Source organism: Orycteropus afer, unplaced genomic scaffold (genome assembly GCF_000298275.1).
Source record: "Orycteropus afer afer isolate SDZICR_OR568_19922 unplaced genomic scaffold, OryAfe1.0 scaffold00130, whole genome shotgun sequence".
Taxonomy (NCBI): domain Eukaryota; kingdom Metazoa; phylum Chordata; class Mammalia; order Tubulidentata; family Orycteropodidae; genus Orycteropus; species Orycteropus afer.
Genome location: NW_006921717.1, coordinates 7,561,475 through 7,574,574, shown reverse-complemented (window position 1 = coordinate 7,574,574; position 13,100 = coordinate 7,561,475). Strand labels below are relative to the sequence as shown.

Sequence of the window (13,100 nt, the reverse complement as noted above, 5' to 3'; positions counted from 1 at the left end):
CAGGGGCGGGGGAGGGATGACCTTGCCCAGGTCACGGATCTCGGTGGGAGCAGAGCCAGGGTTTGAACCTGGGCCTGCAGACCTCGAGGTCTGTGCTGGGGCCCAGACCCCAGTGATGGTCCAACCATCTATGGAGTCCTTGGGTTTCTGAGAAGGTTCCAGGCATGGGCCCAGGAGTCTCAAACTCTAGCCTGCACAGTTGTCTTTTTAACTGTTTTCCACACTGGGATTTCATGAAAGTTTCAAGGAAAGATTTCCCTCCAAAGCTTTGTGTAAAGAGAAGGGGTGCTGTGCAGGCCTCCCCCTTTTCCCCACTCCCCGAGGCCCTTTGACACAGACCCTTTGTGGCTTCTTTCCCCAAGGAGGCTGCTCTCTTCCATAAGATCACCCACCCTAAAGAGCTGGGGGAGTGACACAGGATGAGGCCAGTTCAGTCCACAGATAGCTGCAGGGCCCTCCCTGAGTGCCGGCCCCTGTGCTGGGCACGATGGGGACAAACAGACAAGGCAGGTATGGGCCCTGCCCTCCTGGCTTCCCTGGTCGGGGTTCGGGAAGAGTGACAGACACAAAAAATATTAACACACAGTCATGGGAAGCACAGTGTGGCGGAATGTCTAAGCTCCCAGGAAGCACCAAAGAGGCAAAGCCTAGGGCCTTCCCACAGGAGATGTCCTCCACCTGGAAACGGTGGAGAGGGCAGAAGGGGTACTGCCCAATGGGAGGGGCCTCAGGGTGGTGACATGAGGGAGCCAGCCCTCATGGCTCACACCTCTGTCCCCCCAGGCTCCCTACGCACCCCTCCAAGAAGAGGAAACACTCCGATTCACCCCCCAACACCCTCAATGCCCAGATGCTGAATGGAATGATCAAACAGGAGCCCGGAACCATGACGGCCCTGCCCCCGCACCCTGCTCGAGCCCCATCCCCACCCTGGCCTCCCCAGGGCCCGCTCTCCCCAGGACCGGGTTCCTTGCCCCTCAGCATCGCCCGGGTCCAGACGCCACCTTGGCACCCACCAGGTGCACCATCACCAGGTACATGGCTGGCCAGATGGAGCAACCCTTCAAGTTGGGAAGTAGAGCCCAGGGCCAGGGGGCTAGGTGGCCCAGGATGGGGCCCACAAGGGCGTTGCTTCCCTCCAGGTCTCCTGCAGGACAATGATAGCCTCAGTGGCTCCTACCTGGACCCCAATTATCAGTCTATCAAGTGGCAGCCGCACCAGCAGAACAAGTGGGCAACACTGTGTGATGCGAACTATAAGGAGCTGTGAGTGCTGGGGCCACCTCCACGCCTCTGGCCACTCCATCCTGGGGACCCCTTCACCTGGGCACCCAGACCCCCAGCCCTGGCATCGTGGTCCTGGAGCAGAGCCTGGGTGGAAAATGCACTGGGTATAAGATGGTCTCATTTTACACAAGAGGAAATAGGCTCTGGGTTCCTGACTTCTAGGCCAGACGCAGGCAGCCTTAAGAAGGTGGTGTCCATTGGGGAGGAGCCCGTAGGAGCCAAGTCAAGGAGAAGGGGGTGGGTGGGTGTTTTCCAGCTCCTCCTTCCCCTCCACCTCCTCCTCCTGCATTCCAGGAAGGTAGCAGGAAGCTGAGTGTAAGTGGGGCCCTTCCAGCAGCTCCCTCCTTGGAAGGGAGGAGGAGGGAGTGGGGAGGACTCCGCCAGAGGCTGCCCGGCATTCCTAGCTCTCGCTCAGCACCTGCATGGGTTCAGCTCCCGGGCTCTAGGCCAGGAGTCCTGTGGGCAGGGACTACTGCCTTCACTCCTCTAGAAGGCCAGTGAGCAGACGAAAGGGTGACACCCCTTAGCTCACATTGACCACTGGTGGGCAAGGGCAGGGTGGCTGGATCTTGGATCCATCTAGAATCGGGTGCCAAGGGCTATGTGGGATTCTTGGCCAGAAGGCCCTAGGGCTGTACTGGGGGGCTCCAGCTTCGGTAGTGCCTGAAGGGTCCCCTAGGGTCCTGCAATGTTGGGGGCAGGTCTGGGAGGGGGTCTAGCCCCTGTAGCCTGAACAGGAAGCCCCTTACTCTTATCCCAACGTCCTTGGGCCAGCCCTGCCACCTCAGACCAGGAAGCAGAGTGCTAAAGCTCTTGGCATGGCCCAGGCACTTCCTAGGTGGGGGCTCTGCTTGGTCAGGCAGGTAAGTGGAGCCCCGGTCCTTCCTGTAGGTGGCAGCCAGGCCCAAAGGTGACTTCCCACAAGTTTGCAAGCATTCTCCTGGCCCAGCCTCCTGCTACCATCAGGGGTGGTGCTTGTGCCCAGAGACTTGAGTGAGATGGGCAAGCCACAGGCTACAGTTGTCCCCTCTCTTGCCACCTGCAGGTCCCCCAAGGGGGACTTGGACACTATCCTCCAGCAAAAGATGAGCAAATGGAGGTTGAGTTTGAGAGGAAGTCCAGGCCACCCAGAAGTGCCTGTCTCCCTAACGGGGCAGACAGTGGGCGTCATAATAGAGGTGTTTGGGGGCTTGAGCAAGCTGGTGGGCAGGGGCCAGGCCTTCCCAGAGCCGGCGCCTGGTTCCACCGTTTCCATGGCAACCAACTGTCAGGAGCAGTGAGGCTCCCCAGGCGCAACCCCTCACCCCATCTCCCGTGAGGGAGGGGGGCTTCAGGCAGGCTTCTGGGAAGGAGCCAAGTAGGGTGAAGATCTCGGGGTCTTCCCTGCCTCCCCCATCCTCAGGGCAGGGTAGTCGTCCCAGACCTGTAGGGAAAAGAATGTTGGCTGAGGGGGAGTCGGCCCGCCTGAGCTGGTATCTTCTCAGAGACTCAGTTTCCACTTCTGAGAAGTGGGTGCAGCCCCGCGGGTGGTATGAGGGTCCCGGGGATACAGGAGAGGAAGTTGCTTTGAAAGGCGAGCGTCAGGGACCAACTCTGCAGGCGCGGCTGGGGCCACGGGTGAGCGCCTTCCCTGCCTCCCAGGCCCATGCTCACCTACCGCGTGGATGCCGACAAGGGCTTCAACTTTTCGGTGGGCGACGACGCCTTCGTGTGTCAGAAGAAGAACCACTTCCAGGTGACGGTGTATATCGGTATGCTGGGTGAGCCCAAGTACGTCAAGACCCCTGAAGGCCTCAAGCCTCTGGACTGCTTCTACTTGAAGCTGCACGGAGTGAAGGCAGGTTTGGGGGCCCAGCAGGGAGGGCATGGCAGGATGGCCAGGAAGGCTTGGGGTATAGAAAAACCCCCGAGGGGAAGTGACTGTGTGTGTGAGGAAATCCCCCGGGCTGCTAAATGCTAAATCTAACTGTGCTGGCCTGGCTGGGCCCCCTGCCACCTTTTCCCCTGTTCCCCTGTCCCTCCGGGCTCCATCCTCCGCCCTTGGCCCTCTCACCCAAGCTCCCTGTTCCCCTCTCTACCCCGTGATCCTCAAGTCTGCATCCCCAGCCAGGACCCTTCTCCTCACCCCTCTGTCTCCTGGACTTCTTGCCAAGGCTGCATGTGGGCCCCTCAGTCCCAAACTGAATTCCCTTTGAACTTGGCCCATCCCCCTGGACTCTCCTCTCAGAGACCAGAGCTCCAGGGCCTCATGGGGCACCTGGCCCTGCCGCTGTTTCCCCAGAACACCGCCACCCCATCCCCTTCTCTCCTCCCTCCCCTCCTTGTCTGAATGCCCCCAGCAGCTTCTGCTGCTCTGGCTCTAGCTCCAGCCTCTGCTGCACCTGAGGCATGGGTGGTCACACACCCCAGGCTCCCCGGGGCTTGGCCCAGCCTTGCCATTTGCTGGGCCCTCACCCTCTCTGCGGATTCATACCTCCCTGCCTGCCTGCCCTCACAGCCCCTGGGTGGTACAGATGGTTAAGAGGGGGTTGGAGGCCTCAGAAGAAACCCTAAGCATCTACTTCTAAAGATCACAGCCTCTGAAAACCCTCTGGGGCGCAGTGGGATGGCCATGGGTTGAAATCAACTCCAGGGCAACTGGCGGATTTATTCTTTTTTGCCTGTCTTCGTGTGGCACCCTCTCCCTGGGACGGCCTCCCGGCACCTCCTCCCTGGGTCTCACTCCCAGCACCCTCTCCCTGGGATACTCTCCCAGCATGCCACGCAGCCCCCCTCTCCTGGCTTTCTCCTCCTCCCTCACTGGTCGTGATGGCGCTCCTCTCAAGAAACCTTCCGTGAGGCCCATCCCCTAGGTCCCCCACAGCATAGCCACAGTGGTGGGTGATTTCGTTTCCCTGGGGCATGGTGGGATCTGTCTCCTTCAAGGTTGTGGGCTGGACCCGTCCCGTTGGCATGGCTCAGCCAGTGCTCCTAGAGGGGTTGAGGGGGATGTGGGATGGGAGAGGATTTGGAGAGAGTGTGGGCTTAGGTGTGGGTGGAAGCTAGTTTGGGGGTGTACACAGAGGTGGGAGAGTGGTGTGGGGGTTGTAAAGGTGACAGAGGGTGTGTGTGTGTGTATGCAGAGGTGAGGGAGAGGTGTGGGAGCATGTATGTGAGGGGCTGGGGGCTGTGAGGGTGACTAAGGAGGTGTGTGTGTATGTGTACAAAGGTGTAGGAGTGGTGTGGGGGTGTAAGTGTGTGTGTGCAGAGATGAGGGAGTGGTATGGGGCATGGGTGTGAGGGAGTGGGGACTGTGAGGGTGACTGAGGGTGTGTGTGTGTACAGAGAGGTGGGGGAATGGGGGTGGGTGTGAGGGGGTGGAGCCTATGAGGTTCTGTGTGTGTACGCAGAGGTGGGGGGGTAGTATGGGGGTGTGGATGTGCGGGTCCAGGGGCTGTGAGGGTGACTGAGGGTGTGTGCATGTGTGTGTGTGTGCGTGTACTCAGAGGTGAGGGAGTAGTGTTGTTGTTGTTGTTGTTGTTATTTGCCGTCGAGTCGGCCCCGACTCATAGCGACCCCTCCTTGGGTTTCCGAGGCAGTATCACTACGGAAGTAGGATTGCCCAACCTTCCTTCCGAGGAGTGGCTGGTGGGTTTGAACCACCAGCCTTCTGGTTAGCAGTGAAGTGCCTTAGCCACTATGCTACCAGAGCTCCTGAGGGAGTAGTGTAGGGGTGTGGATATGAGGGGCTATGGGCTGTGAGGGTGCCTGAGGGTGTGCGTTTATGTGTATGTGTGTGGACGCAGAGGTTGGGGAGTAGTGTAGGGTGTGGATGTGAAGGTGACTGAGGATGTGGGGTGTGTGTGTATGTGTGTACACAGGTGGAGGAGTGGTTTGTGGGTGTGGATGTGTGGGGCTGGAGCTGGAGGGTGCCTGTGTGTGTTTGTGTATCTGTACGCAGAGGTGAGGGAGTGCTGTGGGCTGTGGCTGTGAGGGTGACTGAGGGTGTACGTTTGCAAGCAGAAGTGATGGGAAGGGGTAGTGTGGGGGTGTGGGGGTGTGGGGTGATAAGTATGAATGTAGAAGTGGGGGAAGGCCAGGGACGTGGGGTGAGGAGGATGATTCTGTTTGAACATGTGTGTGGAGAGGAGGGGAGCGGTGTGGATGTGGGCTGCGTGTGGGGTTTGTGAGGTCTTCCATTCTGGGTGACAAGGCACCTGAGTTTGTGTGGAAGTGAGGCTGCGGAGAGGGGGCTGCCCTGTTTCCTCACAGCTGGGTCAGGCCTGGGCTGAGAGGGTGCAGGTGGGCAGACCTGGTGGGGAGCCCTGTCCCTGAGGTGTCATTGCCGCCCACCCCAGCTGGAGGCCCTGAACCAGTCCATCAACATCGAGCAGTCACAGTCCGACCGAAGCAAGCGGCCCTTCAACCCTGTCACGTGAGTGTCTGACCAGGTGGGGGGTGGTACCCAGCATGGCCAACCCTGGGGGCTGGCTTGGGAGCTGAGGGGGGCCGGTGAGGAGCCCATAGCTTCTACGTCCCACACATTCCCCTCTGTAGCCTGGCTCTCTGCCCCCTCCTCCCTGCCCCATGAGTGCCCTGCCCTTCCCCTGCAGGGTCAATCTGCCCCCAGAGCAGGTCACCAAGGTGACCGTGGGGCGGCTACACTTCAGCGAGACCACTGCCAACAACATGCGTAAGAAGGGCAAGCCCAACCCTGACCAGAGGTGAGCAGGCCGGACCCCGCCCTGGGAACGCCCCCGTTTCTGGGGAAGTGGGACAGGAAGACACTGCCCTCGGTAGCACACCGGGGCAGAGTCCCACAGACCCACCCACTGATAGGGAGCTGAGACTCAGAGCCTTTAGCAGGGGAAGAGCAGAGCCTGGCTTCTGGATTGAAGGCTTCTCCCCCGCTTCCTAGCTGCAGGCCCTGGGGCATGTCTGCCCCCTAGTGGAGACGCAGGTCCTCCCTCCATACCATGAGGTGTTCATGCCCACTTCCTGAGGGTGCTGGGAACCTGGGTGGGATGGCGTAGCTCTGTGCACCTCCAGACCCAGAAGGGGTGGCTAGGGGGCAGGGGAAGGTGGGGCACGGCTCTGATGCCCGCGGTGTACCCCAGGTACTTCATGCTGGTGGTGGCCCTCCAGGCCCACGCACAGAATCAGAACTACACGCTGGCCGCCCAGATCTCTGAGCGAATCATTGTGCGGGTAAGGGCCACCTTTGCCCAGCGAGGGGCTAGGCTGTTGGGTAGACATGCTGGGGTACTGGGGAGTCAAGAGCCACAGTGCTGATCCTGCTTGGCACTGGCTGTGTGGCCTTGGTCAAGGCTCTCACCTTCTCTGGGCTGAGTGTTTCCTTAACAGTAAAACATGGAGGTGGGGCACACCTGCTAGGCCCCTGGGATCCCAGCAGTGCCACAGTGGGAGGATGGTTTTAAGCTGGGGCGTGGTGGGGTGAGGAGCCCTGGCTGCAGCAGGTGGGTCGGCTGTAGGGTTTCCTCCTTTCCCAGGACGCTGCAGGCACATCTCCTCTGTTCACCCCCTTAAGACCAACCTCACCCCGACTCGCCCTAGGCCTCCAATCCCGGCCAATTCGAAAGCGACAGCGACGTGTTGTGGCAGCGGGCGCAGGTGCCCGACACTGTCTTCCACCACGGCCGCGTGGGCATCAACACGGACCGGCCAGACGAGGCGCTCGTCGTGCACGGCAACGTCAAGGTCATGGGCTCCCTCATGCACCCCTCGGACCTGCGGGCCAAGGAGCAAGTGCAGGAGGTGTGGGCGGGACTGTCGGCGGGGTCGGGGGGGGGGGGCTTTGATGGATACCTGGACCCGGAGCGGGGAGGGGCTGGCGGCAGGGGTGGGCCGCTGGGGGCGGGGCTTTATGGGCGGGGCTCTTGGGAGAAGGCGGGCCGGGTGGAAGGGCGGGGTTTTGGGGAGCGAGGAGGAGCGGCAGGAGGAGGAGGAGGGGCCTGACCCTGCATCTCGGGACCTCGGGGCCCCGGGTGGCAGGGTCTCCTCTTCTCCCCATCTCCCCTCCACACTGCTGCTGCCCTCCTGGACTCCGACCCCTCACCCGGCCAGCCCCTGGAGTGAAGGGCTTCAGTGGGGGTCCTGGCTCCCGGCAGGTGGACACCACCGAGCAGCTGAAGAGGATCTCGCGCATGCGGCTGGTGCACTACAGATACAAGCCTGAGTTCGCGGCCAGCGCAGGCATCGAGGCCGCCGCGCCGGAGACCGGTAGGGGCCTGGTGGGCGCGGACCTGCACTGGCACCTGGGAACCCCGTCCTGCGTCCCTCTGCCTCCAGGCCCCTGTCCCTGTCCTCTGGAAATCCTGTTCCCGGGATGTCCTGCCCTTGACTCCTGGAACTCTGGCCTAGTCTAGATGCCCCGGCCCTCAGTCCCTGGAGAGTCGCCTCCCCGCCAGCACTGGGGAACCCCGCCCTCTGACGGAACTCGGGAATCCTTGCCCCTCAGTCTCTCTGATGCGTCCAGCCTTCCTCAGTCCGAACTCTGTCCCCGCCCCTGGGACCCTTACTCCCAGGAATCGGCCCCTTCTCAGCTCACATCTTGACCCCTGGAACTGCACCCCGGGAACTCTCGTGGCTTGGGGACCCCCTGCTCCGGAGCTCCTTGGAAGCCAGATTGCTAGCCCCCAGAACTTTGCCCTCTCCAGTGCCCTGTCCCCTCATTACATTAGGGTGCTGTGTGCATCCCCCTTTTCCCCTCACACACACTTGGCTCGGCCGTCCCCAGGTGTCATCGCCCAGGAGGTAAAGGAGATCCTGCCTGACGCTGTGAAGGACACGGGAGACGTGGTCTTTGCCAATGGAAAAACCATAGAGAACTTCCTGGTGGTGAACAAGGTCTGCGAGTGTGGGGGGTGGAGGGAGCCCCAGGCTGAGAGGAGGACAGAGACGGGTGGGCAGTGCACCAGGCAGGGGCAGCTTGAGTTTTCTCTCCGCTGTCTCCAGAGGGCTCCCATAGGCCCACCCCCAGGGCAGGCGGTGAGCAGTCAAGTGGAGGTGGGGGGACTTGGCTCCTCCATGATTGTGTGATGAAGGGCAGGAGGAACCTGGCTGAGGGTCACTGTCCTCCCCAGTAAAGTGAGGGTCATAGTAAGCTTTACTCCATTCTCATATGGTAATTGCCTGGCTTAAACATGTGGTTTATAGTGCAGAGACCCTGGGTGATGCACACAGTTAACATACTTGGCTGCTAACCAGAAGGGTGGTGGTTCAGATCCACCCAGAGGCACCTCGGAAGGAAGGCTGATGTTCTACTTCTGAAGAATCAGCCATTAGAAACCCTTTGGAGCACAGTTCTGTTGTCACACACACGAAGTCACCACAAGTTGAAATTTGTCTTTGTTGTTTGAGATGAACATTTGTGTACCTGGTGTGAGCCACACATGCAGAGGGTGGGTAGTATGTTTTAGCCTCAACTGAGTAGTTAAACAGTGGTCTAAGGCACCATGTTAGTTAGGGGAGAGGTCACAGGGCAGGATCCTTTGGGCTTGGAGGGAGGCTGTAAGGGACAGAGGGTTCTGACAGGGAGTAGGCAGGGCTGTCAGGCCGGGGGGATAGCCTAGCACCGAGGCAGAGGTGAGGATGCTGTTTGGAGCCAGGCACAGGGAGCCATAGGAGCTGAGGCTAGACTGAGAGGAGAGGTTGAGAGGTAGGACGGTTTTGAAGCCTCCATGAAGGCCGTGGGCAGCGGGACTCTCCTGCTTCCTGCCGGGGCCATAGCCTGCAGTCCCGGGGCTGGCCGTGCCCTGAACCCTGGACCTCGTCCCTGGCAGGAGCGCATCTTCATGGAGAACGTGGGTGCTGTGAAAGAGCTATGTAAGCTGACGGACAACCTGGAGACGCGCATTGACGAGCTGGAGCGCTGGAGCCACAAGCTGGCCAAGCTGCGGCGGCTTGACAGCCTCAAGTCCTCGGGCAGCTCGGGCGCCTTCAGGTCGGGGCCTGGGTGGGGGCGTGGGGAGAGGAAAAGACCCCCTTCCCAGGGCACTGCTGACCCTGGCCCTCTCACTGCAGCCACACGGGGAGCCAGTTCAGCCGAGCAGGCAGTGTCCCCCATAAGAAGAGGCCCCCCAAGGTGGCCAGCAAGGTGAGCGGGCAGGACGCGAGGCAGGTTGGACCAGCAGCTTCCTCTTCCCACCCGGCCTTCCTGCCAGCTCGGACCTCCCCAGCCTCACTGACGGACTGCAGCTGCTCCCCTCCCTTCCTGGCCCTGCAGCCCTCCCAGCCCCCGCTCCTCTTTCTTCTTTCTCTGCCCCTCTGGGAGAATGGGCCCACCCACAGCTCCCCCACGTCCAGCAGAAGCCACAGTGGGTAAGGCCATGGATGCCCTGAATTTGGGCCAGACTCATGTCTTTTCTGTTTCTTCCCCTTCACCTCTCTGGCCTCAGTCATCATCTGTGACCCCAGACCAGGCCTGCATCAGCCAGCGCTTCCTACAGGGCACCATCATTGCCCTGGTGTTGGTCATGGCCTTCAGGTGACTTGCCCTGGGCTCTGGGTGTGGCTGGCTGGGGGAGTCGAGGTGCCCAGTGGGCTCAGGCTTTAGGGATGAAGGAGGCATGGCCTGGGAGATCAAGTGGCTGAGGTCTCTGGGAAGGAGGTGGGCTGCTCCGTTATGTCTCCCCACCCCAGGGATGAGGAGACCCATTTATAGGCACTACCTGGGAGCCTAGCCTTTGGGTCCAAGGACTGTGGGCCCTGCTCTAGAGAGGAGACACTGGCTAGTGGCCCCAGCTTTCACACTGACCCTTTTCTGTGGCCCCAGCGTGGTGTCCATGTCCACACTATACGTGCTGAGCCTGCGTACCGAGGAGGACCTGGTGGACACCGATGGGTATGTCCCAGGAGGCCTGGCTGCTAGCCAAGCTACCAGGCCCAGGCGGGGCTTTGGTGGCAGCCCAGGGTCAGAGGAGCCATGGAGTTCATCTCCTTCGAAGGGGGCCCCACCTCCAGCACTCAGACGACTGGGGCTTGTGGGGTCGTCAGGGGCGGGTGGGAGGGTCTCCCCACAGGGTGGGCAGCTGTTTCCCTGTCCTTGCTCAAGGCGATGTTTCTTTCTGGCCTGAGAGTCGGGGGATCTATACGGTCCAGGTCAGAACGGGGGGCTGGGAGAGGAGGGCTGGGCAGGACCTGTCTGCCCCACTGTGGCCCCAGCTCCTGGGGGCCGTCTCTTACTGTGTCTTTTGTCTCCTCCCGTGCACCTGTCCCCCTTTTCCTTTCGGCTGTCCCTTAGCTCTTTTGCCGTGTCCACTTCCTGTCTCCTGGCTCTGCTCCGGCCCCAGCACCCTGGGGGGAGTGAGGCCATGTGCCCATGGTACGTGTCTGGACCAAGCGCCCTCTCCGCCTCTGGCTCCTGATGCCCATCTTCCTGCTTCCTTTCCGCCTTCCCTCTCCATGCCCTCCTGCCTCTCCTGCTTCTCTGGGACCCCCAGGCTTCCCCCGCAGGCTCTCCTAGCTCCTCTGAGCTCAGCCCACCCTTCCCCAGCAGGTCCAGCCAGAGCTTCGGGACCACGCAGCTTCGACAGTCTTTTGTGACCACTAGGCTGCCTGGCACACGGTCCTCTTTGCTGCTGGGTGGGTGCTGGGGCAGATCTGCCGGTGGAAGCAGGGAAGGGATGTTCTGGGCGGGGCTCTGCTGCGCCTCTGCCTCACACAGCCTCTGCCTTCCTCAGTTACCACTGGCCTGCCCGGCTCGTCCCCAGGTCCGGCCGTCCGCACCTTGGACCTGTGTTCCAGCCGCCCCTGCCCAGTCGTCTGCTGCTCACCACTCTCCCCTAGTCCTGCCACTGACCCCAGTCCCGGCTCCAGCTTTAGCCCCGGCCGCAGTCTCAGCCCCAATCCCACCACTAACCGCTCAGGTATGGCCATCTTGGGGCGGGGAGCTTGCCTGAGTCCAGAGAAAGCCCCAAAAGACTCGGTGGTGGTGAGAGTCTCCTGGAGCCCAGAGTGAGGCTCTGGAGGCAGACTGGGGGAGTCCTCCAGAAGGGATCAGAAGGCAGATGGGGGTCCTAGAGATAGCTGGGTAGGAGGCAGTCACCTCCCCTCTTCTCAGCCTGTCCCGGGTTCTGTCCACAGGCCCCGGTCAGACGGCCCTGCTGCCGGTCACCAACATCAGAGCCAAGTCCTGGGGCCTTTCAGCCAATGGCATTGGCCACTCCAAGCACCCCAAGAGCCTGGAGCCCGTAGCCAGCCCTTCAGTCCCCTTCTCTGGAGGGCATGGCAAAGCCAAGAATAGCCCCAACCTGGCTGTCCATGGCAGGACCCGCCGAGGCGCCCCTCAGCCAAGCCAGGGCCCTGCCCAGCCCTCCCAGGCTCAGGGCCAGCCAGGTACTTGCCCTCCCCCATGTCACTTCTCACCCTAGCCCAGCAAGAGTCCCTGGCCGAGCCATCTGGGCCCAATCACCTGACTGCCCGTCATCAGTCAGCAGACGTTTGCTGAGCAGATATTAAGTGCCAGCAATCGGTCCAGACTCCTTACAGAGATTGTCTCATTGAATCGTCCCCACATGCTGGCAAGGAAGACATTTTTACCTCTGCTGTTCAGGGCAGGAAGTGGACATAAAATCGCCAGGTGAAACGACCTGCCTGGGGGGCGGGCAGCCTAGCAGCAAGGCTGAATTCAGTCCGCGTCTGCCTGACTCCAGAGCCTGGCTCCCACATCAGCATGCAGGGCCGAGGAGGGTGTTGTACCACATCCCCCACCTTTTCCCCAGGCCTCAAACCTTTGGTTTTAACAAAGCTAGAGAACCCTTTACAGCAGGGGTTTTCAGAGTTCCTCCCGGGTGCCGAGGGCACTGAAGGGGAGACTGGGAGCCTTTCGGTTTCCACCTGGCAGCTCTGCTCTCAGTATTGGGCCACCTCATGGTTTTTTTTTGTTAAACTTTTTTTTGTGATTTGGGTGAAAGTTTACAGCGCACATTGGTTTTCCATTCATCGAGTCCTAACACGTTCTGTTGCATGACATTGCTTACAGTATCCCCAGCGTAATAGCATTCTATCCCCTTCCTGTGTTCCCTGTTTCCATTCCTTTCTTTCCTAATTCTTCTTGCCTTCTGAGTTTTACCCTGGGCCAGAGCTGCCGTTTTGATCTTGTGTGGTTGATTGTTCTAAGGAGGGTGGACCTCCCTGGTGTTACTTTTCCCCTTACACCCAAAGCCACGGCCATCAACCGACAGTGCCCCTAGAGGACAGAGTAGGACTGCCCCATAGGGTTTCCAAGGCTGTCAGTCTTTGCGAAAGCAAAGCAAAAACCACACCCACTACTACAGAGCCAATTCCAACTTGTAATGAACCCTCATAGGGTTTCCCAAGGCTGTCAATATTTACCGAAGCAGACTGTCTCCTCTTTGTTCCAGCAGAGTGGCTGGTGGGTGTGAACCGCCCACCATTTGGTTAGCAGGCGGATGCTCTAACCACTGTACCACAAGAGCTCCTTGTTCACCTTACAGACTTGTCTACTGTTTGGCTGAAAGTTGAGTCACAAGGGCATCATCTTTAATTAAACGGATTTTGGGATTTAAGAAAAAAAAAAGATTGGAAACTGGTTTTGTAGAAATTGAAACCCCGAGAGTTGGTGCCCATTAGGCAGCCATTTCCTGGGCTGCTGTCCTGGGCTGGCTCTGCACAGGGCACTAGGAGCAATGAAGACAGATGTGCCCCTGCCCACAAAGAACTTGGAGACATGAAAATACAACAGTACGTTTAGGCTGAAAAGAAGCGCAGGCAGCTTTGGGACTGGAGAGAGCACTTAATCTGGGCTAAGGTAGGGAGATGATCAGGGAAGACTCCCTGGAGGAGGTGATGTT

The 13,100-nt window shown here is 60.1% G+C and overlaps 1 protein-coding gene across 1 annotated transcript in view; it reads left to right on the top strand.

Annotated features, from left to right (window-relative positions):
• Positions 1-13,100, top strand: part of MYRF (myelin regulatory factor) — a 40,815-nt gene that overhangs the window by 21,938 nt on the left and 5,777 nt on the right. The window contains exons 8-24 of the mRNA XM_042781523.1: positions 784-1,034; positions 1,143-1,266; positions 2,929-3,124; positions 5,625-5,701; positions 5,880-5,990; positions 6,384-6,474; positions 6,841-7,041; positions 7,395-7,506; positions 8,024-8,133; positions 9,069-9,229; positions 9,310-9,382; positions 9,684-9,772; positions 10,061-10,129; positions 10,529-10,609; positions 10,784-10,869; positions 10,968-11,153; positions 11,371-11,622. Coding sequence (XP_042637457.1) covers positions 784-1,034; positions 1,143-1,266; positions 2,929-3,124; positions 5,625-5,701; positions 5,880-5,990; positions 6,384-6,474; positions 6,841-7,041; positions 7,395-7,506; positions 8,024-8,133; positions 9,069-9,229; positions 9,310-9,382; positions 9,684-9,772; positions 10,061-10,129; positions 10,529-10,609; positions 10,784-10,869; positions 10,968-11,153; positions 11,371-11,622 — 2,270 coding nt within the window. The remainder of the gene's footprint in view (positions 1-783; positions 1,035-1,142; positions 1,267-2,928; positions 3,125-5,624; positions 5,702-5,879; positions 5,991-6,383; positions 6,475-6,840; positions 7,042-7,394; positions 7,507-8,023; positions 8,134-9,068; positions 9,230-9,309; positions 9,383-9,683; positions 9,773-10,060; positions 10,130-10,528; positions 10,610-10,783; positions 10,870-10,967; positions 11,154-11,370; positions 11,623-13,100) is intronic.